The 24,166-nt window shown below is 37.7% G+C and overlaps 1 protein-coding gene across 2 annotated transcripts in view; it reads left to right on the forward strand.

Annotated features, from left to right (window-relative positions):
• arap3 (ArfGAP with RhoGAP domain, ankyrin repeat and PH domain 3) overlaps positions 1-24,166 on the forward strand; it is a 45,006-nt gene that overhangs the window by 16,006 nt on the left and 4,834 nt on the right. Inside the window, exons 2-33 of one of the 2 annotated variants that reach the window (XM_015349879.2) lie at positions 928-2,028; positions 4,865-4,908; positions 5,435-5,508; positions 7,363-7,436; positions 7,936-8,172; positions 8,832-8,901; positions 9,413-9,533; positions 9,751-9,935; positions 11,260-11,366; positions 11,691-11,890; positions 12,076-12,161; positions 12,381-12,563; positions 12,823-12,982; positions 14,082-14,207; positions 14,705-14,858; positions 15,440-15,542; positions 16,038-16,236; positions 16,719-16,782; positions 17,189-17,352; positions 17,972-18,184; positions 18,596-18,701; positions 19,386-19,533; positions 19,964-20,032; positions 20,209-20,283; positions 21,093-21,210; positions 21,858-21,986; positions 22,306-22,442; positions 22,702-22,784; positions 23,031-23,066; positions 23,341-23,404; positions 23,556-23,693; positions 24,042-24,080. In XM_015349879.2, coding sequence (XP_015205365.2) covers positions 1,013-2,028; positions 4,865-4,908; positions 5,435-5,508; positions 7,363-7,436; positions 7,936-8,172; positions 8,832-8,901; positions 9,413-9,533; positions 9,751-9,935; positions 11,260-11,366; positions 11,691-11,890; positions 12,076-12,161; positions 12,381-12,563; positions 12,823-12,982; positions 14,082-14,207; positions 14,705-14,858; positions 15,440-15,542; positions 16,038-16,236; positions 16,719-16,782; positions 17,189-17,352; positions 17,972-18,184; positions 18,596-18,701; positions 19,386-19,533; positions 19,964-20,032; positions 20,209-20,283; positions 21,093-21,210; positions 21,858-21,986; positions 22,306-22,442; positions 22,702-22,784; positions 23,031-23,066; positions 23,341-23,404; positions 23,556-23,693; positions 24,042-24,080 — 4,722 coding nt within the window. In that variant the 5' untranslated portion in view covers positions 928-1,012. The remainder of the gene's footprint in view (positions 1-927; positions 2,029-4,864; positions 4,909-5,434; positions 5,509-7,362; positions 7,437-7,935; positions 8,173-8,831; positions 8,902-9,412; positions 9,534-9,750; positions 9,936-11,259; positions 11,367-11,690; positions 11,891-12,075; positions 12,162-12,380; positions 12,564-12,822; positions 12,983-14,081; positions 14,208-14,704; positions 14,859-15,439; positions 15,543-16,037; positions 16,237-16,718; positions 16,783-17,188; positions 17,353-17,971; positions 18,185-18,595; positions 18,702-19,385; positions 19,534-19,963; positions 20,033-20,208; positions 20,284-21,092; positions 21,211-21,857; positions 21,987-22,305; positions 22,443-22,701; positions 22,785-23,030; positions 23,067-23,340; positions 23,405-23,555; positions 23,694-24,041; positions 24,081-24,166) is intronic. The other variant, XM_015349881.2, reaches the window with a different exon arrangement.

Consider the following 24,166-nt stretch of genomic DNA (forward strand, 5'->3'; position numbering starts at 1 on the left):
GAGTTGAGAAATTTGGCATCCACTTACACTTGCTGTTAAAAACTTATTTGAAGATTTAGGTTCTTAAAAATATGTGCTAGTAAAGTACACTGGAATTCTCTTACCAAAGCTACACAGCACCCAGCAGAATCATGTGTGGTAATATATTAGCAAAATAAATATATATGAGAAGTAATTCATTCTTATCTTTTTAAGTAGAGCTAAAAATCTTAAAACAAGTCTAAGAAGCTATTTTACCTTTTCACTAATACCATAATTACTACATGCAGAAAATTAGGGAATCTTTGCTCAATTCTGTACAGTAATTCTGTTTGTAGAGTAAGTTTATTTAATCGAAGAGATTGCACATCCTTTGAACATACTTCGATAAACATTACAGCCTCATTACGTGGTTTATATTGTGTAGTTTTAAGTCCAAAGTCTTTAAAGTTTTACAGAAGAGAACTTCCTGCTTATTTTCTTGCTACTGGATAGGTGTTTTTTTCATAGTCCCTGTACTCTTGCAGGCACCTAACAAGGATTTTAAAAGGAAAAACAAGGAGTCTTTGTCAGATAAACGACCCCAGTCTTTGTTCCAAGTGATTTTATGATGCAGAGGGAAGGCCCTGACCCTTCGTCTTGAAAGGTCACAGTGACATAATCTGAACTTCTAAAATACAGGGGCTTTCATGAGCACCAGAAAAGATGTATTTGTCGCTGCACTCTTTTCAATCATCAGAATTGTATGAAGAGGAACACTGTCAGAATTAGTGACATAATTTGATACAATTAAGTAGCCAGAATAGAAAAGTCATATATTTATTCATTTGATACATACAGTATAACAGCAGTTTTCTAAAATGACCTTTTAAGAGATTATTTTTGGTTTCTACCTTTGTACTTGTGTATCCAGTAACTCTCAAAATGTTATCTTTTTTATCATTTCAGATGAAGGAGTGGTGCGATTTCCACTTTTGTGGCCAGTATTGGACACTGTATCGGTAACTGGCTGAAACTGAAGGCCCGACTCATCATGGCAACACCTTGCGGTGACTGCTCAGATATTGGGAAGCTGCTTGCTTCCATTCATCTTGAAAAGTACATGGATAGCTTCCGACAATTCGGCTTCCAAAAGGCAAATGATTTCTACCACCTTGACAATGAAACACTCATCCAAATTGGAGTAACAGCTACAGGCCACAGGAAACGCATTTTGAAACTCGCTGAGCAGATACAGCAAACAGCACGATTACAAAGCAAGGAGTCAACATTGGACAGATCATGGTCAGAATCTGCTATACACCAGGCTTTGCCACAAGACCTAGGGCCTGATTCTCCTTCTGAGAGTTTTTCCAATACTTCTGAGCTCATTAGGAACAAATCTGTCCCAAACATTCCCACTATTATTGAAGATTCCAAGGTTAGCGAAGATGTTTTGGTAAAACCGATACCTAAACCCAGGACGGTGTTCAGCAGACCTAAGACCGAGCAACAGGCATCCTGTCCAAAATCAGAACCTCAGGAACGAAACCTTTCAAAAGAGTCTTCTCAGGACTGCAGTTTGAATTGTATTGTGTTATTACAAGGCTTTAGTCCAGGAGAGTCCAATACTGATGCAGAAGGCCTTGGTCTTGAGCAAAGGGAGTGCGTGAGGACACCTGAGAGGAGGTTAAGCCACTCAAACTCACTGGAATCCCTCGCTAAAACTCCTGGGAATCTACCCCCAGTTCCTCCAAGAATGCACCGTGGAATTCCCCCAGCCAGTTTCACAAGCCCTGGCTCTCCAGGAAGAGCAGAGAGCAACCAGCTCATAAGTCCCCTTTCATCATCCCCTGTCTCCCCCTGCAGCCATGATGAGGAGTCATTCTCCATAGTGCCTATGCTGTCTCCACCCAGTTCCCCTCACTCTAGTATTGAGATGGTATCCAACGATATTTATTGTGGCACTTTACCTGGCACCCCATCGAATGCATGCGAGGGACTTCGGAATAGACCTGTCCCACTTCCCCCGTCTCGGCAAGATTTAAGCCCATCCCCGGAAAAAAACAGGTAGGCTATATTTTTGTGCCTGGAATATTTTAGTTGTGATTTACTAAAGATCTCTTTGAATACGGTTTCACCAAAAGCATGGTGATTTGGTTCTGTATCATTTATTTTGTCTCAAAACAATGTCTCAAGGAAAAGCAAGCATTACCAGTGAACACAAATGAAAGGTATAGGCTGCACCCATTTAAAACAGTAAAACATTTATGAAATTAATTTTAACATTGCAAGTGTAGCAATTAGATGTAAACTTAGCTGTCTCGGGACAATGTTACCATTCTCTCCCATTTTGATTTTATGGTAATGGGTTTTGCTTTTCATTAAGAAGCTAAAATATCTGAAACCTGCAGTTTTTGCATGGGAGGATACTTTGTTAAGCATTATGTATTTGCATTGATTTTGGCAGATGGATTCATTCTAATTTGTTTGCTTTCTTTACTGTGAAATAAGAGAAAAAGTGAGCCACATCATTTAAAGAGGCGTTAGCGCGTTTCTTCCCAACGCAACACATCATTTGATTATTATAGTGTTAGTATAGAGCTTTCGAGGATACATAAATATGTATATACACTGTTTTAGATGTTTAACTATATTACTGTAGAGTGGAATGTAAGTTACATCACGCTCTTAACTGTTCATTTTCTTGATGAGGCAGACCAAAAGTAAAGGAAGCTGTTCTTTGTTAAACTGTAGAATTCGTAGAGCCTAAATAGACCTCCTGTATAATGGTTTTTCTTCCAGCCTTCTGTCCGCCCAAAAATTAAGTGTGCTATGAAGTGCTCGGTTTTTAACAATTAATTTGAGCAGAAGTGAAGTTTGTGTGATCCTGTCCTCAGGTACCAAAGAGTTATTAGTTCTAGGTTTTTTTTCTTTTTGTTGTTACTGGGCTGCTCAGATTGCAGGAAGTGTGGGTGTCTGGGAAAGCGACACAGTCAAGGACAATCACCAGAAACTACACACGAAGCAGCAGCAGCACTTGTGTTTTTGATGCTTTGTAACCCATCTTCATATAAAGAAGCTCACATATGTACGTTTCCTGGCATAATGGCATAAAGTGATTATTTTTGTTATATTGAGTTTTTTAGTGAAGTCAGCTGTATAAAGCATGAAATATAATACACTTGTCATGTATCTACTAAAACTGTAAGGGTACATTTGCAAGACTAGCGTTCAATCCAGTGAAGTCTTCTCATTCACTAAGCTACTTGTCGGTGTAAAATCAAATGGAGAAAACGGCCAGTGTTATTGAATTGTCATTTTCTTAATGTAAGTAATTTATTGCTGGGTTGGAATTGATAAAATATGTAGTTGGATGTAGCAGTGAATATTCATCACTGGAGTATAACTGGTAAAATGATTAATAGCGTAGTATATAGCACTGCACAAAGATGGGTGTTACTGCCTCCTTTTTTATAAACATAGATGGTTCAGCTTTACACAGTATATCAAGTACAGTATGAAGTATGTGCTTTTATATCTGGAATTAATGTATGGGCACCAAGGTGTTCAGGAACATTAATTAGATGCACTTAAGGCTTTGTAAACCCTTTTCTTGGAAGCAGGTATCTGTCATTGTTGTAAATGATTTTATAAGTACTTTGAAAGCTTATTTTGTAACTCGTTGTTATGGTATATATAACAAAAAGAGAGAGCTCCATTTACTTCTCAAGTGAAAGATAATAGGGCTGATTGGAGTCAGCAGCAATTATACTGGCATCAGCAAGAATACATTAAAAATTAGTCTGTTTATTGATGTGGTATCCAACAGTAAACTTTAACATGAAAATATGAGGGTGTATATGTGACCTCTTTTTAACATCCACCCTGTGGTAATTACTGACTGTAAAATGTCTGCTGCAGTGGGGACAAGCTTTTGCTATCAGGTCACACATTAAACTATAATAAGCTCATCAGTTCAGCTTGAGATTCTTCATTCACTATTGATCAACAGAGGATTTTCTAAATGTTTTTAAAGACCATATTGAACACCATACTTTTATGCTTTTGGATTTATTCATCTGCAGTAAATAACTCTGTTATAGTATATACAATAATGTTATAAAGTTACAGAAAAGTAACTTTAAACAAAATAACAAGGTTATAATGTTTTTAGATAAGTGGAAAGAGAAGCCAACATTGAAATACCGATGGACATTTGTTCCGTCTTCAAACATCCGCTGGGCTACGTCATGTGTTTTCTGTATTTTGAAGACCGTTTTCTATTGTCAAATATAGCAAATATATTAGCAAATATATTTTATTTCATACTATTTTCAAAAGCAATTTTGAAATTCAGCATACATTAGTGTCTTCACATTATTTGTTCAGTTGATGCCAGGAGCTAGAAATTAGTAGAGCATGATGATAATAATCGATTAATCAATTTTGATGTAGAAATGTAAGAGTGCAACTTCATTAAAGGTTTGCACGAAGTGGAAGATCTGAAATGTGCTTTCAGTGGCACAGTGGTGTAAACTAGACTGACAACAGAGTGAGAGCATTGCAGTGAGGCTATCCTTGAACATAGAAGTCAGTTCTGCAGCACGAGGAAGGAAGAACATTGGCCTTGTCACTTTTTCTCAAAAGGGAGAAGAAGTTACCAGTGTCTGGGATTTTAATTGTAATATTGTTTTTTGTTTCAACTAATATACTGTTTGTTTGTAGTGGCTTTAAAGTATATATTGACTAAAAAATAAATTGAATTAGGCAAGGTAACACTATTTTTAAACTGATAATTTCTGCAGTAAAGCCCTGCATTCTTTATGAAAATAGAGCTTATATTATTTATGAACTGTACACAGTGCATTATACTGAACATTTTTGGTTTCTCTTGTTTTTGCAGCACTTTAAAGACTAGCTTTGTTGAGCCCAACAAGAGAGGCCTTGGTAAGTCATTTCAGTTATAATAAAATATTTGGTGAGAGCATTGACTGCCTATTAACAACCACTTTTCTGTAATTGCTAAATAAGAACTATTCTCACTTTTCCCCCGTGCATATGTTTGTTTTCATTGTTCATATTGACATTGTATAAATATCCTGTCTAGCTCATATAAAAAATCATGTTCATATCAATTTCTGTACACAATACCCACTGTTATTTATTTAGCCTCAGATGAGTCCGTAATAATAATACAGATGTAGGCTGTATGTGTGACAGAATAGTCTGTCTCAGAGTAAAGAGTGGTAGTTAGCTGTGACTTTGAGAAAGTGATCTATTTCACAGAAAACCTTACAATCGCATATCAATACCGTAGAACTGAAAAGTACCTATCTTTCACTCTCACACTCTTTTCGATGTATCTGAAACTTGTGGGCATTCCTTTGTTACAGTAACCTTTGAAAAATGTGGCCAAAGCCTTGCGTTTTTGTAGCTGATGTATAAATATGTGCTGCTTCCTTCTTTTCTGCAGTTCTCCAGGAGGAAGTGATCAGCCCTTACTGTGAAACTGTACTTCAGAGTAAAAGGCCCAATCAGGAAGTGAAGGTGAGAGTTTTTTTTTATCAGTGCTTTGTCAGACAAAGCAAACCAAATCCACAATTAAGACTGGCACAGACTGTAACAGATCTAGTAAAGTTCATTATTTCAGTTTTATCTTTTAAAAATGTTATGCTTTTCAGTGCTTTGTCAGACAAAGCAAACCACAATTAAGACTGGCACAGACTGTAACAGTAAAGTTAATTATTTCACTTTTATATTTTAAATTTTTTGTTTGCTTGTTAGATTTAATTATTTCAGTTTTGAAATTTCAATTTTAGTTTTTTCTCATGTTTGTGAGTATCAATGATTTGTTGCCCTGTTATTTTTGCCTTTGGCAATGGATTCTTTTTTGTCAATTAAAAAAGTTGATGCCCCCTGTGGTGTAATAGACTTCCCTACATCATCACTCGCGCCTTGTTTTGTTCTGTGTGATATTCAGTTTTTGCTTTAAATCACAAGTCTCTTCATTTACCAGGGTCAGGTTGTAAAGCTGGCCTGGAAAAATCCAGGTTTTACTCTTTCGCTCGTCACCTCAGGCGATGATAACATGCCAGTACCGAGTCAGGAACAGCTGAACTATGATTATGAAATCGGAGGGAGAAAAAAAACTCATAAAAGTATGTGAAAGACTTGTCTGAATAAAATGGTTCTTGCGTGAGAAGTAGGAAAGGTCTTTCATTTCTGTATTTTTACATTAAGCTGCAAGTGCTTGATAATTCAGGTGAAAACATTCAGGTGGCTTAGACTGTTGCATAAGCACTAAATCACCTAATTAGTGAGAGAGTTGATGGAGTACAGGTGATGAAGTGATTTAACCTGTTGGAATGTAAAACCTGGTGATAAAGAAATACAGAAAAAAGCAAACATGTCTTTCTTGTCGAGAGAGCAGTGCCTCTGTGCCACTGGTATGTTGAATCACCTCGGGTGGAGCCAAGTCCTCTTTAGCAAGATTTTGTATAGCCCATCAGAGAGTAGCTGACAAGCATTTCACACATGAAGAATAATGTTCTGAGTGTACAACAAACTTACAGATGGGGAAGTACAGGTGTGAAGGTATAAGCAGGCATATTTAGTCACTACAGCGCTCTGTTTATAATGATTGATGGCAGCTTGTATTTATGATCCAGCATTGATCATAGGTGATCACTCACTGCCCTTTCCAGTGGGCTCTTCCTCTCCTGACAACATTCCAGCAAGAAAGCACACATCCTCCTGCTGCTCATGTAACAATGACTTTTCATGCAAGATGAGAATGTGACTATTATGTCATGGATGCCCTATTCTTAAAGAGCTCTTGTACAAAAAGCACTGGAGTTACTTTCAGAAACCATGGGTCAGAAGCCTATAGAAGCCTGTTTCCACCAGGGATTAAAAAATGCGCTATGGTTTCTCGAAGTTGCGACTTTGTATCTCAGAATTACGAGTTTATATCTCGCAATTGCAACTTAAAATCTCAGAATTCCAACTTTAAATTTTAAATCACAATTGCCAGATATAAACTCAATGTATAAAGCAGTGTTAATAAAGAACAAATAATAAATGTACAGTGAAAGTGCATAGGTAATCAATATGTTGCTGTTTTAGCTTTTAGAGTCCCTCAAAAAACAAAGATACTCTTGTATAATACCTGAAGAAAGCTCCACAGCCAAAATGTTGTGTCTCTTTTTTCTTTTCAGCCTGGAATAAATGTTTACTTGGTCTTTTGTACAACACTACTGTGAATTAAGTGGATTATTCCATGAATAAGATATAAATCATAACATAGATTCTGTAGCCTTGCAAATCAGATTTTGTAATCGATGACATTAACAGAGCTGTTAACTGTGAAGTCTTAACATAGTTAATTTCTGTCACGCACAGTTTGCAAGAACTCAAAGTGAAGGAACTACTGGTTTGTTGAAAAAGGAGGAAGATGGAAAGGAAGAGGATGCTGGGTAAGAATGGAATATGTACACACTCGTCCCAACAGTATCATATAGAGGTGAAACTGCAGTTGAAGAGGTTGACACCATAGGTAGTGTAAAAATACTAATTTCTAAGAGTAAAATAAGATATCGAATCAAGATATTTGATTATTATACTTTCATCTTCCCCCTCAGGAACCCTGAGGTTTTAAGACACTCTAGTAAGATATTTCCATTCATGTGGCTTTATTTACTGGATTGTATTTAAAATCTAGAGAAACAGTACCACAAAGAGACCCAACAAAGATCAGCTTGGTTATACACACATGCCTTCATCATTATCATAGCCTCTAGAAACAGGCCTATTTACACGTCATGTTGACAACAGGTCATTGGTTATGCTGAAGCATGCAGCTGCAGCAGGCAATGGAGTGGATTGAGAAAAGCAACATTTACTGAAACACTCCTTGGGCTTCCTTCTTAAATGACAGTGAGCTGAAAAGTGAATGTTGTAGGTTTTTTTTCCTAGGCGTCGTGTGCTGGCCAGGGACCAGAGGATCTCCGAAATCATGCACAGTGATTCGATGGGCTACGCCACCGTGGGAGAACTCCACGTCCCCACCCGGAGCTTCTCTCTGCCCCCTGACATGTATGGCGATGAGTTAAATGAGGACCTCACCATCTCGCCCTACGCCAGTTTCACCTCGCTGTCTGACCACGTCGCACCTGTCATCAGCAGCTGGCTGGACAAACTGTCCCCACAAGGGTGAGAGACTCCTTTACAGGGGCTGTTTTATCCCCAGTCATTTACCTCAGACTCCCTCTAAAATGGTATCTTCCAAACTATTTGTCTTTATGTGCGTCTGAAAATAGGTCTGAAAAACCCAATAACTGGGTTATGAAAAGTGTTTGGGTTTATGAAATAAAAAGTACATTTGCTTAATGTCCACACAGACCTATCCTGAGATTAATTTTAAGCCAAATGCATCTATATTAGGAGTTGGATGTGTTTTATGTTTATGTTTATGTTTATGTTTTTTATGTATATATAATGTGATTCTGACAATTAAAAAAAACGATTTTTCTGATATTATGTACTTTTGCATTTTATGTATTCTTCTGGTATTATGTATTTTTAGCTAAGAATTTCTTTAAAGCATTTTCACTATCAATTTTATGGAATTACCTTGCTTTTACATTTAAATGAGCAATAGCAAACATCAAAAGTGATATCACAGTTAGCCTGTACAACTTTCTTAGATTCTTGAGAAATTGTAAATGGTCTGAACAAAATCCCAAACTTAGACACATTTAATTTAAAACCAGAGTGTGGCATACAACAGTGCTAAGTACCGTATGTAGTTAAATAGTTGTGCTTCCTGGCTAATACGTATGCTCAGAGTTTTCTTGTTTTTATTCTGCCAGGAACTATGTTTTCCAGAAGCGCTTTGTGAAGTTTGATGGCAAGAACCTGATGTATTTCAGCAGTGAGAAGGTGTTGTGAAGTGTTTATCATTTTGATTCCCGCCATATCGCAGTGCCAGACATGTTGAGGTCTTGATAAGCTCTCTTGACCTTTTGACCCCTTGTGCAAATAAACATGAGTGCTTCATATTATTGGAATGGTCAACACATTTCAATTTCTGCTTCCATGAGAAATAGATACCACACCTTTTGTTTTTGTAATGGGAATTTCTGTCAAATACGTGTTTTTATTTGTTGTTAAGATAAAATGCACTTAAAGAAAACTTAGGAAAAGAGTACAGGATTGTAGCCATTTGGTGTAGTATAAAAATAGATGCTTTAGTTATTTTTCTATAACTCTTATTCCCAAACCACACCTACTTTTTATTTATAAGTAAAATATAGCGAGATGTAAACACACAATTGGATGACTACTGTTTGTAAATTCTTCCCTTCTTTACACAAATATTTACAAGTCGTAGTTCAGAATGAACACAGTTTACAAGCAGTATTTTTTACTGTATCTGTGTTTTCTTCACTAGGATGTTTACCCAAAGGGTGTGATCCCTTTGGCAGCTATTCAAATGGCACGCACAGCCAAGGATAATAAATTTGAAATTGTCACAAGCCAAAGGACATTTGTCTTTCGTGCCGAAAATGAAGGTAACTGAATCTCCTTTTGTACTTAGAGCTCAAAGTGCTCTGCAGTGTGTGTGTAGTTCTCAGATCTAATTACACAGAATTTGATTGGGAAGAAAACCTGCCATTAAGCCTATTTAGTATATAATATGTACATCTAGGGTGAGGTTTCAGTAAGCAAGGTGGGATTGGTTTGCAGGAGTAATGCGTCAGAAAGACAAAGATTCTTTTTTCTCTGCAGGTCTGCGATATGACTGGTGTCGTACACTACAGAACAGAGTTAAGGATCAGCAAGTGACATCCAGGCACAGGTTTGGCCCCGGCAGTCATTGCCAAAAGAGTGGTTATCTGGAGCTGAAAGGAACCAAGTCCAAAATATACGTAGCCATCAACACTGACCAAGTGTGGCTGCACAAAAATGAGCAGGTGAGTCCAGCTACAGTTCATCTAGAGCCAAACCGAAATGCAGTGCTTTGCAATTGCAAGACCAATTCACTAGTTAAATGCTGAACCAAAAAATTAAAGTGCATCTCTCTTGGTTTGTGAAATGCATTTGATGGCAGGAAAACTGAAATATTCTTGTTTGTATTTTTTAAATGATATCAGTTGCCATGGGATTAGTTGTGTTGTATGGGAGGCATAGTTTTCTTGGTTTAATCAAAGATATTTCAAAACAGTTGATTTTAAAAGATACAGGCTGATTACAAGGCAGGAAGCAAACATGTTAGATGAGAAGAACTGATAATGCAGACCGCTTGTGTCTTGCTTCACAGCAACCGTCTTCTTCACTTCACTGTCTTCAAAGACTTTGCATGTTAGAAGGCTTTAAAAATGGGTGAAAACACATAGTATCATTCCGAAAAAGACTGCCTCAGTTATTTTACAATCTTTTGAAAGGGCGTGACAATCACTCATACTAAAGCAGTGTATTTTTATCAAACAAGTCTCCAGATGAAACAATACAAAAGTAATTTACTTGTGTTTTTGAACCCAGAAAAGGTCAACACTATCAATGTTTTACTATTCATGCAAGAACTCAGTATATGATATTTGGAAACGTGCAGTGGGGTTTTGATAAAGGCAGCTGTTTTTATTCATTACACTCTCAGAGTGTTAACTTGTTTAAAGAAGTTTGCTGTTTTGCCCCAATTTACACAATAATCCGTGAGGCTTTGGATTTTTGGAGACCAGAAATCTCTGGTAAAGAGAAATATCACAGCTAGCAAATGTAGAGTAGCGCATTCGCCTGGCGCTGCGCCCTAAGAGTGCCCAGCTGGGGTATGAGGCGAGGGGCAGGACAGGAGTAGTAGTGGTCAGGGCAGGGACTAGGAAGGCCACTGACCAGTGCAGCTGACCCATTGCAAAACGGGTGTACAGAGTGGTGAGATCGCCCGGGTTTGTATAAATAGTTCCCTGGTTAAGCACCCCTTTTATACTTGTACCCAATTGCCACCCTAGCCCTGTGTAACTACCCAAAAAGACCCTAGTGTCTTGCACTCTCTCTCTTCTTCTGGCACTGGTGTGTTCTCTCTCTCTTTCTCTCTCTCCCCTCTCTCTCTGCTCGCGCGCGGGCGCTATGGTTGTGCTTGTTGTGCTGGACGCTCGTCCGAAAAATAAATGCGCCGTTTTTCATTCAACAAGAGTCTGAATCACTGTGTCAGTCCTTGCCGAACCTGAAAATATTACAGTATGTAAAAATGCCTGGTTTAAAAACAATAATTTGTATCATTTTCCATTTTTTTCCTTCAAGTGTTTTAAAAATGGAATTGGGATTACTTTAATCGATGTTCGGGGCTCCACAATCCGAGACAACAAGAGCAAAACCTTTGAGTTGATAACTCCACACAAAATATTCAGGTAATATCTAGTAGCTGCAGGATATAAGAATGCGGTGTTAGAAAGACTGTTCCTGGTTCAAAATGGAATTTTACTATGGGATATAGACAGTACTTTTAATTTTTCTGATTTTTCTTTCTTCTGCTGCAAGTACAAACACACACCAAGGTGCTTGTCAGTCAATATATCTGAAGATCTGAGGCAGAGGTTACGGAGAAAAGTGCTGATTCATAAGATTCACATTTTTTAGAAAATTGGACGAAAAGGGCCAGATGTATGACCAGAAGTGAAACTGACTGGCGTGGTGTCAGTAGGTTTGTGTCCTGACACAGCATCTCCCAACAGCTTCACAGCAGAGTGCGAGAGAGAGAAGAAAGAGTGGATGGAGGCGCTGCAGGAGTCTATTGCTGAGACCCTCTCTGATTATGAAGTGGCCGAGAAAATCTGGTCCAACAGATACAACAAGATCTGTGCTGACTGCAAGGCCGTCAACCCTGACTGGGCGTCCATCAATCTGTGTGTGGTTATCTGCAAGAACTGCGCTGGTGGGTCTCCGCTTACAGCCCGTTTAACCCTAGTGTGAATGAAGGCCTCTCTATGCTTAGAGTAGTTCATAGAGAACGTCTCAGCTTTCTTAATTGTTCTGTGATGAATTTGGTTTCAGTTTGTGATTATTTGTTCTACTTTTCTATTTACTTCAGCAAAATGTAAGTCTTTTTTTTATCTTAAGGTCAACACAGAGGTCTGGGCACAACGGTTTCAAAAGTACAGAGCCTGAAACTGGATACCAGCGTGTGGAGCAATGAAATAGTGCAGGTGAGCAAATAAACATAGCAAATTAAGATTGGTTGAGTATGCAGAACAAGCCATAATATTTTGTACATGATTCTATTAATGACATTGTTTTTAACACCTTTTTAACCAAGCACCTTTCATCCAAATTAAGAGACGATAGTAAAAATTCTTTATGATAATTGGGGTTTATGGTTAGTTTTTTGACACTTTTAGTTTTCGGTTTTGTTTGAATTGTCACAGCTTTTCATCATGCTGGGGAACGACAAAGCCAATGAGTTTTGGGCAGCTCGGCTCCCCCCGGCAGAAGAGCTGGACTGCGACGCAACACCGGAACAACGACGCGAATTCATCACCCTGAAGTACCGCGAGGGAAAATACCGCCGCATGCATCCCAGCTTCAGCACACAGGAAGAGCTGCTAAAGGTGAAGAACCAAAAAACAACATTTTCTCATACACCCCTATTTATAGTTTTGTTTTATTGCCATTAAACTATGTGGTTTAATACCTAGACCTAGAGCAGTCCGTTTCTATTAAAGTGATGGTTTGATCTATAACTAGTTACAGGTTAGTACTGTATGTCAGATTCATAGATTATCATGTAATCATAAACATTCAGTATTAAACAAAAGTCTGTAGTCTCTTGTTTTAGATTTAGCCAGCACTTGTTTTTGTTCTCCCCAGGCCCTGTGCTCAGCAGTGGCAGAGCAGAATCTCCTGAAAACAGTCTTGTACATCTTCTCTGAAGCAGAGGCAGCTCATTTATCAGACACTAATGGCTATGACAAATGTCATTCCCCTCATCATAAGAGCACCTTTGACTCCCACTCCCACACTACTTCAGGTATGAACATCTCTAGATATCTCAATCGCCAGCTCATGCTTTTACTTCGTCAGAACTGTGCATGTCATCAGTATTGCATAACCATAAACATTGCATGTTTCGTTTTGTACATTATCAGTTTACTTCCAGAAAAGCTGAAAAGACTTCAAAATACTTCAAAAAGTTTAGAAAATAATCCTGTTTGTGTGTGGAACTCATTAATTATAAATAACTACTGCACTGTGCGTTTAAGAAGGCAACAGTGAAAAAATAGGACAAAAAGGTAAAGGTGTCATTATTAGCTGTTCATTACAGCTTTTTAAGCATGAACAATATTTATGCCTGTTTTGAAAAAGTGGCTTACTATGTTGTCAAGAGAGAAAATAAATAAGGATATTTCTGAGCAGTCTGATATCCGTCATCTAGAACAAGGCAGATTTGGATTCAGTGGTTTATAATCAATTGAAAGGGTCCACTGGGGTCCTGAGCTTTTTGAAGAAGATATCATAGCTGTGCTGAACCAGAATTGTTTTGTAGACTACCCACACTTTAAAATGCGTAGCCATAGCCTTATTTCAACTGATGAATGAGTGCCTTTGTAAGAGAAGAGAATGTACAAAACGAGAGAAAGAGGGAAAGAATGTTAGATGTCAGCCAGAGAGCTTGCTCTAAATATTTCAAGCCTTTTCGAGAACAGGAAAATGAGAAGTTTGCAGCTATGCTTTGTTTGTCAGAAACACAGGAACTCAGGTAATGATTTATTTTTACCTCCAATTCTGTGAATCGTTTCTTTTTATACAGTCACTTGAGCATTTAGCCTTCTCTTGCCTCATTAAGAAAGATGAATCTCTGAGATGGCTGTCGAAGGAGGGATCGGACAGAAACACAAAATGTTTTTGTGGCTTTGTAGAGTTTTCAATAAGCAGAAAGTAGAGTTAAAATGTCTTGAGTATTGTCCTTGAGTATGGTATTTTACATTCCTTTCCAATAATGCAGAAATAACTTAATATATCTGTGAAACTTCTAAATTAATCACATTGAGATCACAATCCAAATAAGTAAAGAATCCTTTCAGTATGTTACTATTTCAATTACTTTCCTTTAATATTGTTTCCTGCAGATTTCAGTTTCTCAGATGGGTCACAGAGTGTTTATGATGAAATAATGCAACCAGTCATGTATTCTGGGTACATCTACAAGTCTTCAGCATTAACCAAAGGAACATTATCCAGGAAAACCAGAGAAGGTAGGCCAATTTTGAACTGGCCATCATCGTAAGATCATAGTGCTAAGGGATTTATAAGGTATACCAAAACATTGCTAACCTTTCTTGCTGTACATGAGCACATTTCTATATGATCCATGTTTGTTTGGATGTATTATTGTATATATTAATGTTATATAGTCCTATAGTAATGAAAATGTACTGTTTATGTTGCATTTTTTATCTGCACACTAACAAAAAGTAGGGTTTTTTCAGTGGCAGACCATTTATTTACCTAATAGAAAGAAAGCAAAACAAAGTAACTGAAAGTTAGTATTTTCTTTGTTTCTTGTTTTTGGTTTTAAAAAGTGTGTTTTAGAGGTCAATGCAGCACTAATGTACGAATAAATTTTTATTATTTCTGGCATTCACACAATTTAAGTGTTAGTTTTTTATAAATATATATTTTTATAAGTTACAAATATTTGTATCTGATTTGTGTGCATTCTTCTTGTGAATAAATGGTCTTGGGTCCACAGATTTCCAGAAGTACTGGTGCTCAGTGGAACGGTCACTCCTGTTTTATGAGTCTGACAGAAACCATGATCCAAGCATGAAGATCGACGTTAAGGATATTATCTGTTTAGGAGTCAGCAGGCCAGACTCATCCAATAGCACTGGATTTATAGATAGGTATGGGTTGCAGCCTTAGACATCAATGTCAAAGATTTCTTATAATAGTTTTTGTCTCAATGCAAAATATGCCTCTTTTCTGCTTCACATACCGTTATATTTACACATCACAACTATTTATTATTGCAAAATATCTGTTACTCACTTTGGAGCTACATTGTAATCTTAGTTGTAGAGCGTACATTATTTAATTGCAGTTCACTTTACGTGTTTTTCTTTGTTTAGAAAACAGGCCTCAATACATAAAGTTCAGCTTTTAGTGGTGGGCTTTTTTAAAGTGTGTTAATCAAAGAAAAGAAAGTAATCCCATCTGTTGACATACTCCTTATTGCATGAATGTTTAGCCTTTAGTCTTAAAATACTTAAATCTAATTAAGTGCATCTGGATTTCTGCATAAATGTAAATATGGAAATCTGGAGTTGACCTTAATCATTCAATTCCCTGTGATTTTATTTGTAAGACTGAGTATGCTCCACAAGTTACGCAAGGAAGCAAAGATTTGACAGATATAATGAAAATGAGACACTAACTTTTTGCCATGAGTCATTTTTTGGACGTTTTTTTTGTGCTTGGTTTCCAGGTTTCGATACACGTTTGAACTTTACTTGTCCTCCGAGAAGCTTTACCAGTTTGGTTTAGAAACTGCTGAAGGCCTCCACAGCTGGGCCAGTGCCATTGGAAAGGTACAGCATTGCTTTTGCAGCCCTAACCTACCCTACAACGAGATCAGGATCATGTCCATTATGTCCATCGGTCGTGTTTCAGTGTTTCCAGCTGATTGGAAGCATAGAAATGACCAGAATTATCTTTGTAATTATTTTTTTTTGTTTTGGTCTCCAAATCCTGTACATGAACAAGTAATAGGTTTATTCCATTCTGAAAAGAGAAGAAAGAAAACACAACGTTTCGGCCGTGGAGCCTTCTTCAGCTGTGAGGGTGAAACGTTGTGTTTTTTTTTCTTCTCTTTTCAGCATGGAATAAACCTATTACTTGTTCCATTGCAGCCTACGCATTCTGAGGCAGTGACCCACCAGAAATCCTGTACATTTTGTCTATAGCTCATGAGTGTACAGTAGTATATTAACATGGCTCTCATTTTTAGGATGAAATGAAAAGATTTCATTCTCCTAATAGTAAGTCTTGGATTATCACAAGGTTTGGTGATTACCTTCCTACAGGCTTTCACTCCACTCAGCTGTCACTGCCTGCTGGCCAGGGAGTTTGAGCGGATAGGGCGACTTCGCTACAAGGCAATGCTGGACCTTGAGCAGTGGAAGGAGGGCTACTTTGTATTGCAGAAATCCAACCTTTTCATCTGTCCAGGGAATGACGGAGCTGCGGAAGACATAGTCAACCTGAAACGACTGCAAGAACTGAGTAAGCAGTCCCGTGCAGTGAACTGAATCCACACACTCTGAAAGACTGTGCATCATGTTGGAACATGTTTATATACAGAATGTCTTGTCATTCTAAAGCATGTGCAGAAATGTAAAACTCACTAGATTAGAGGTGGTTGTCTATATTTATATAATGGTTATAAGATAGATACACTGTGGATACTGATGTTTGTGATAAATAAATTTTATGTCTGTTGTACGATACCGATTTAATTCTATTACTAGAATTCTTTCAAATAAGCCAAGTATTGGCATTAAAATTACAATTACGAAATTTTTGCCAGATGCTTTTATCCAAAGCAACTCAGTGTTATACTGGAACAATAAGGGTGACATACCTTACTCATACCTTACTCAAGTGATAAGGTATCCTTGGGTCCTACCCAAGATCTGAACCTATTACTTTCAATTATAAACCCAGAACTCTAATTACTGCTACATGTTTTGTTTGTTTCCTTTTAGGTATTACCTCCCAGAATGATAATAATGAGAAGAAAGACATTCTGGTACTTGTTGAAAAGGGAAGGTAGGTTTTCACCTTTCGCCTATTGCAGTGATTTTATTTTGTTTTTTTCAAAGTTTGAATTACTTTGTTAGCAGTATTTGCATCGAGTGCAACTAAATAACTAATTACATTTCACACTTTTTAATGTAGAAATACAGAAAATAAAAGATTCCCCCAAGTTGGTTATACTGACTGTAAGCTAGAATTCCCTCTTTAAGATCAAGAATAATGACTGAACACAATGCTAAGAAATCTTAGTATCTTTTTCCATTAAAGGCATGGTTGATCTTGATCAACAGTTCCCACTCCTAGACATTAGCATCTTTGTGATATAGCCACCGGCTACCTGGATACACGACAGTGGTGGTGTGTCCAGAATTGTGCTGAATGCCATTCCTCGTCTAAGCTGGTTACTGTGTTGCTGTAGGACGCTATACCTTCAGGGTACAGGACGGATGGATTTCTCCCTTTGGTACACAGACATTCAGACTGCGGCAGGAGGGAAGGGAAATACCCTCAGAGATCAGCAACTAAGCAGAAATGATATTCCCATCATAGTTGACAGCTGCATAGCCTTCATCACCCAGTATGGTGGGTACATAGTTAACTTTCTTCAATAAAAAACAGTTTGATGTCATTATTTGGCATGATCCATTCGTCACAGAACCCTTTGTGATACAAAAGGAATTAAGTGTTCTCACTGCAGATTAGCTGCAAAACCGCATATCTCTTGTTTTATAACTACGAATTCTTCAAAAAGCTCTACAACTTTATAATTTCCCAGAATCAGTTGGTACGTTGTGTTACTTTAATGTTAATGTACTGTATGAGTCCATTCAAACTGCCAGGGTGTAATCAAGGCTACAGCTTACATGAAAATATTATAATGCAACAAGATTGCACTTTCAAGTACTATTGATGAGTTTGGCAGTGTACTGCAACAGTATTGCTTTTTAGTTTAATGCATTTGAATACAGTTTGAATAGCTGGCAGTTTTAGCTGCACATTTTTCATCAGCTTTTACTGCTTTTTCTAATAATAAAAAAAGCACTGTGATTTATCCAGAGCTTCTGGATCTGGTGTTACTGACTGTGAAGAGTTGCAGTAGATACTGTGACCTCAGGTCAGGAACACTCAACGGATGTGTGTTCATTTCTTGGCTCTTCCACTGTTTATATAACCATGGTCTTATCATGTTTTTGCAAATCAGGCCTACGGCATGAAGGAATCTACAGGAAAAATGGAGCCAAGTCAAGGATCAAGCTGCTGATGGAAGAGTTCCGCAAGGACGCACGCAACGTCAAACTGCGTATCGGAGACAACTTCATTGAAGATGTCACTGACGTGCTCAAGAGGTTCTTCAGGGAAATCGATGACCCTGTTTTCATGGCAGATCTCCACCCCATGTGGAAGGAGGCTGCAGGTTCATGTTTAATCATTCATTTAGTTATTTGAGACATTTAAACCACAGTGTGAGGGTAATATCTCGTTTCCTTTACCTGGTTTTTTTTTCAGCTTTGTCTTAAGTCTGTTTTTTGTGCTTGCTTATTTTTTGTGGCAGTGGTATATAGGTCATTGAATCTTTCTCATGACCTCGAATTTCCCATTACGGTGTAATTACAATTAGCATTTTAATCTTTTAAATGAATGTACATCTCAGTAAAGATCAAACACTAGAACATAAAGGACGTCAGTTTAACACCTCACACGTTACTTCTTCGGGATTATTGATTTGAAGGCTGTTATGTACTGTCAGGAGGTGGGAACAATTATTTTGAAGGAGTACAGTCTTTGTCCTTTGACACAACTTATTTGATTGTCTCTGTTCCTTAAGGGATTTCCAATAAGATGCGCCGTCTGGACAGGTACAAGGATCTGATTCGCAGCCTGCCAAGGGTCAACAGGACTACACTGGCTGCCCTTATTGGTCACCTCTACAGGTCAGCACCCATAATACTTGACTATAACACATTGAGTTGATGTTTTCTAAATGGCCGTATGCCTGAGACCTTCGAACTATTTAGAATCAGAATCACTTTATTTGCCAAATAGGTTACATTTTGATCTGGTGTGTAAAAACAGATGAAAACAATTAAATAATACATGTACACTTCATGCAAAAAACATACACAGGTCCATAATTATATACACACTATAACCTGTATTAATGTATTCTGGGGAATGCGCATTTCTGTCTTAATAGATATTATTGAGTAGTCAAAGAGTTGACCCAGTAGCCAGTTTCTTGAAAAAGCTGCTCGTTTCCTGGCATAGCGGAATGAGGTCCTCGGTCTGTTAGACCACTACCAACCAAACCGCCGAGTTAAGCTTTTTTTTAGCTTGATTAATACAGTACTAAGAAAAAATATTTCTTCACAGTCTACATTTATAATGTTTAGGTGCCTGCAGTTTTCTGTTTACTAACCACTTTGACATCCATAAATATTTAAAATTACAATAATATATCAGTAACTTTAAGTATTATTTGTAATTACTTTTATATCATTTGCATATATTATACGGTGTCTTGCAATGATTGCTGTAAAAGACACCTTATCAATGAAGACATGTTTGAATGACGTTGTACAGGAATGTTTTTAAAACCCCTCTGTTTGGATTTATAGGGTTCAGAAGTGTGCAGACCTGAACCAGATGTGCACCAAGAACTTGTCCTTGCTGTTTGCACCCAGCCTCTTCCAGACAGATGGGAAAGGGGAACACGAGGTCAAGATCATTGAAGATCTCATTGACAACTACCTTTATGTCTTCGATGTGAGTACATGCACTTTATTATACAGCAATCATACTCACACTGGGAGATATACAAAACAGTTTATACCGTATAGTCATTCTGGTGAGTTTTGTTACCACATTTTGTAGTTAGTGTTGCAGAAAAAGAGGAGGAGGGGTGCAGGACTAAGAAAGCCAGGGAATAAGCAAGGGCAAATGGAATCTGCATCCTATAGCAGAAGGATGAAGGAGGTGGAATGTGAAATCAGAAACTTGTGGAGGTGTTTCTGTTTTACCACCTTAAACCATAATGTCCGGAAGCCCTAGCTACTTAGAAGAGATGTCTGGCCTGGAAATATTGAATGTGAAAACGCAGATAGTTTCTAGAGTGAGGGGCTATCAATCAAAAAAGAGCTTTTGAAAAAACAGTCGAGCAGTATTATGTTCACTTAAAAACTGCTGATTGTTTTAGATTGATGATGAGCAGCAGACACAGATTGAACTGGAGATCAGTCTGATCACCACCTGGAAGGATGTACAGGTAATAGCAATCTGACCTTGGTAAATCGCATGACTAGTCACCTAATGATAAGTAGTTTTGTTTTACTAATATTGCACTGTGAATATGATCAATATATTTAAATTCACACCTTTATTTTTGATGCCCTGTGATTGTATGGTTTTTATTTATGTTTTTTTTCTTTACTGATCTGCTAGCTGTCCCAAGCAGGTGATTTGATTATTGAAGTATACCTGGAGAAGAAGTTGCCCGATTGCTGCATTACACTCAAAGTAAGAAGCAAACTGTTTTGGTTGGAGATCTTCTTTGTCTTTTTTGTCGCCACATGGCTACAAAGAGTCTACAAAATATGACTAAGACTCACAGCCATATACAAGCTAATTACTCCTCTGGGTATTGCTTTTCAATTATAATGTATTTCTGCTGGTAAGAAATTACACCATTTGCAAATTTCCCAATGCATTTTTTGCAAACTTTTTTGTATATGTTGTAAATGCTAGCAGACTAAAGGTGAATCTAAATGACTCAAGTTCTTTATAGTCATGAAAAGAAATTTATTGGTGCACCATTTTACATTGACATCTCACACAAACTTTACCTGGATGAAATGTTTTTTATGTAGATTTTCATAACATCTTTCCTTCCCAACTGCCATGAATAGAATTTCTTTAATTTTGTTTTGAACATGTTTGTCTTTGGCTGGAATGAGTAAAAAGTGAATTTGAATGGGAAAAAGTCACACCTTTGGAGACCTGCAGTTCCAAATTTCCACCACAGTGCGGGGCTAATGCTCCACATCAGCAATATGAAGTGGTCTTTTAAGATCTAGTTACTGTAAGTCAGTATTTGTATTCTTTTTCAGGTGGGTAGCTGCGTCAGCATGCGTAGGCTGCAAAGGAACAAGTAATAGGTTTATTCCATGCTGAAAAAAAGAAGAAAGAGAACACAACGTTTCGGCCGTGGAGTCTTCTTCAGGTGTGCAACCTGAAGAAGGCTCCACGGCCGAAACATTGTGTTCTCTTTCTTCTTTTTTTCAGCATGGAATAAACCTATTACTTGTTTCTTTGTATTCTTTTGTTAGGTATCTCCAACCATGTGCGCTGAGGAACTAACCAACCAGGTCTTGTACATGAGAAATGTCCCTGCAGGTGAAAAAGATGTCTGGTTGACGTTTGAAGCCATTGAGGATGAGGAGCTGGGTAAGCAGAAGGCCCTAAGGTTTTGGGCATTGTGAAGCTCTGAGGTTTAGAAGATGTGGAAGTAGCCCAAGTGCCATGATGAGGCTTAACTCACCTGAATGCAGAGTAAATTCAAAACCAAAATTCAAAAAGCAGAAAATGCTGTAAGGAAGTGGTCAAATTTATAACCATTCTTTTTCTTCTGAACTCTCTTGAAAGATGTTTTTTTTTTTTTTTTTTTTTTAGGTAATGTAGGTGAAACTGTATATGAGTATAGTAGGCTGTGACAAAGCTGTGTCATCAATTATGCAATATTGCCCATGAAATGTACCACACCTTTCCATTTATCTGATGGGCCTGTTTAATTTATATGTTTCCATCTTTATCCTACTAATTTTTATGGCCTGGTAAAAATTTCCATTAATTGTGAAGCCGAACTGAGAGTTCTTCACATCCTGCCTTTGGTGCTAGGCCTTGATTTATGAACATTCGAATGAAAAATTAGAAAATTTTATTTTAATTGTAAAAATATATAGAAAAATATATATGATTTGGAAAAAATTTGGAGTTTAAATGGGTGATCCTCTTTGTCAGGAATATTTTAGCAACATTACATTAACATTGCTTAAAAGCTGTCGTTTGTCATCCGTATATTTTTTCTGTCACAGAGAGGCCCCTCCATCCCAAAGAGAAGGTTCTGGAACAGGCTCTGCAGTGGTGCAAGATGCCTAATCCAAGTTCAGCCTACCTCGTTGTCAAGAAGGTTCCCAGAACCGAGGCTATCAACATCTTCACAGGTACCTTAACGCTAAGTTTTAACGGCTTTGGCACAAGTTATTTCTAAATCTGTGGTGCATATGAGTGTAATGTGCATAACTCCACAGATGTTTTTTTTTTCAGAGGTCTTTCCAAAGTGGAAGATATTGAAGTAAAGAAACTCTTGTAAACTGTCACAGGCACTGTTCTTTGCAGCAGGCAGAGGAATGGAAAAGAAAGTTCGTGAAATACACAACTTTCATTGCCTTAGAGTCTGTTTTACCTTGGTCTGATGTTCTGCTTGTTTGGAATTAAACTTCCAACTTATGTTAAAAAATCAGTGGATTGGTTTGTTGACAGCTTACAAGTGTGACATTGTGAAGAGTGGGGTGCTGAAGTGTCGTGAAGAGCACCCCAAAATGTTGCAGGGGAACAGATTCCAGGAGAGATCATTCCAGATCCGGGATCACAAACTTGTTCTTCTGAAAGACAAAAAGGTGACAATACACAACTTTATCTTGATATGGACAGAGCTGCCTGAAGAATCAAAGAACCTGAATGTTCAAATCAGCCTGAATTATATAATGCTGAAAATATATTTATATTAATATAATCCTGGTTTTGTGTTTTGCATATCAAAACACATTTAAATTGAGTTGAGTTAAGCAGATAAGCTGATTGCAAAATGTATGAAAGTCTCCACTGTGTAGCTTTTATTTAAAATTAAATACTTCTTAAATTTTTATATTTTTCCAGAGCAATAAACCTGAGAAAGAGTGGCCATTGAAAACTCTAAAAATCTATATTGGAATTCGCAAGAAGCTCAAAGCACCAACACAGTAAGACATTGTTTATGTTAATCTTTCAGACAACTGATTGTTATATTCGGAATTAACCTGCATTTTGACAACCACACACAGAGTATTGCTGCTGTGTAGATCCTCTTAATCTTTTAAAGTATTTGTCATTAAAGTACTCCAACCTTTAAAGGTAAGTTTTATTCCATGAAGATGACAAATCAGAAAATTATTAGAAGTGTATTTGTTTGCAGTTATTAGGTGACATCAATATTATTATTTTTTTAGGTGGGGTTTTACAGTGCTTCTGGACAGACAACAATTGTAAGTAATAATATTAAAATCTTCTGTAATTGGTGATATACTATATATATATACTGTGCCAAAGTGCTGTTGCTCTACTGATTAATTGTTATGGTGCTTCATTATATCCTAAAAACGTGGGCACACAGCTGCATAATTGTTGTATGTTTCATTACATGTGTCGTGTATTCCTAGCCCAGTCAAGCTGTTGTTGCTTTTGACATGCAAAGTGGAAGTCTGTATTTCTGAATTTTCTGGAACACCACTCTAGTAAGAAGGCTTTCTGTTGGAACAGGTACCTCTGTTGTTCTGGAGAAGCTGAGATGTGGGACTGGATGGTCAGTTTTTTGAAAGCCCAGGTACGTCTCCCTTCACCACCTTTCAAAACTCTTGGAATTCCTAATCAGCCACGGTTTTTTCAACGAGTCACTCATCTGACTAAGCTTTCAGGCCACACATGTAGTTCCCCTTGAGTCTGCTTTCATTAAACAAGCCCTGGTTCCTTTTCAGCACGATGACCTCCGGCCTCCAGTTTTACGACGGCACTCTTCTTCGGACATTTCCAAACAGAAATTTGGAACAATGCCCCTGGTTCCCATCCGAGGAGATGAAAGCAACTCCACCATGTTTTCCGCCAATCAGACACTGGTAATGTAACAGAGTTGCAGCAGAGAGTGTGACTGAGAGTAGACATGTGGCTCTTTCTTCTCCTTTTTAGTTGCTAAGGTCAGCTTTGGATTCAGTCGTCAGTTTTCAACACCCAACCAGAAATTTCTATTTTATTGGTAAAAGGCACTTTTATTACATGACACTTTTTCAGCTTCCAAGATTTCCCACTGTGACAAAGAAGCATATTGAGCACAAAACCTTCCTCACCTGCCTGCCTGGGCCTTTGCTGCTGTCCGCCCTTGACTCCCTGTATTTGTCGCAGTGTTGTCTTTCCTGCTTATGTAGCTTTATTAGGGGCTCATAGCTCATCTGTTTCTGTCTTTGCAGCGAAAGCTACATGCTAGAAGGACACTCTCCATGTTCTTTGTAAGTATGGCCTTGCTTTTTGTCTGCCTGCAAAACAATTCAGACTTTCTTTTCAGCCTGTGGTCTGCCTGACCTATATACAGTAC

The sequence above is a fragment of the Lepisosteus oculatus genome, chromosome 11, assembly GCF_040954835.1.
Source record: "Lepisosteus oculatus isolate fLepOcu1 chromosome 11, fLepOcu1.hap2, whole genome shotgun sequence".
Lineage (NCBI taxonomy): Eukaryota > Metazoa > Chordata > Actinopteri > Semionotiformes > Lepisosteidae > Lepisosteus > Lepisosteus oculatus.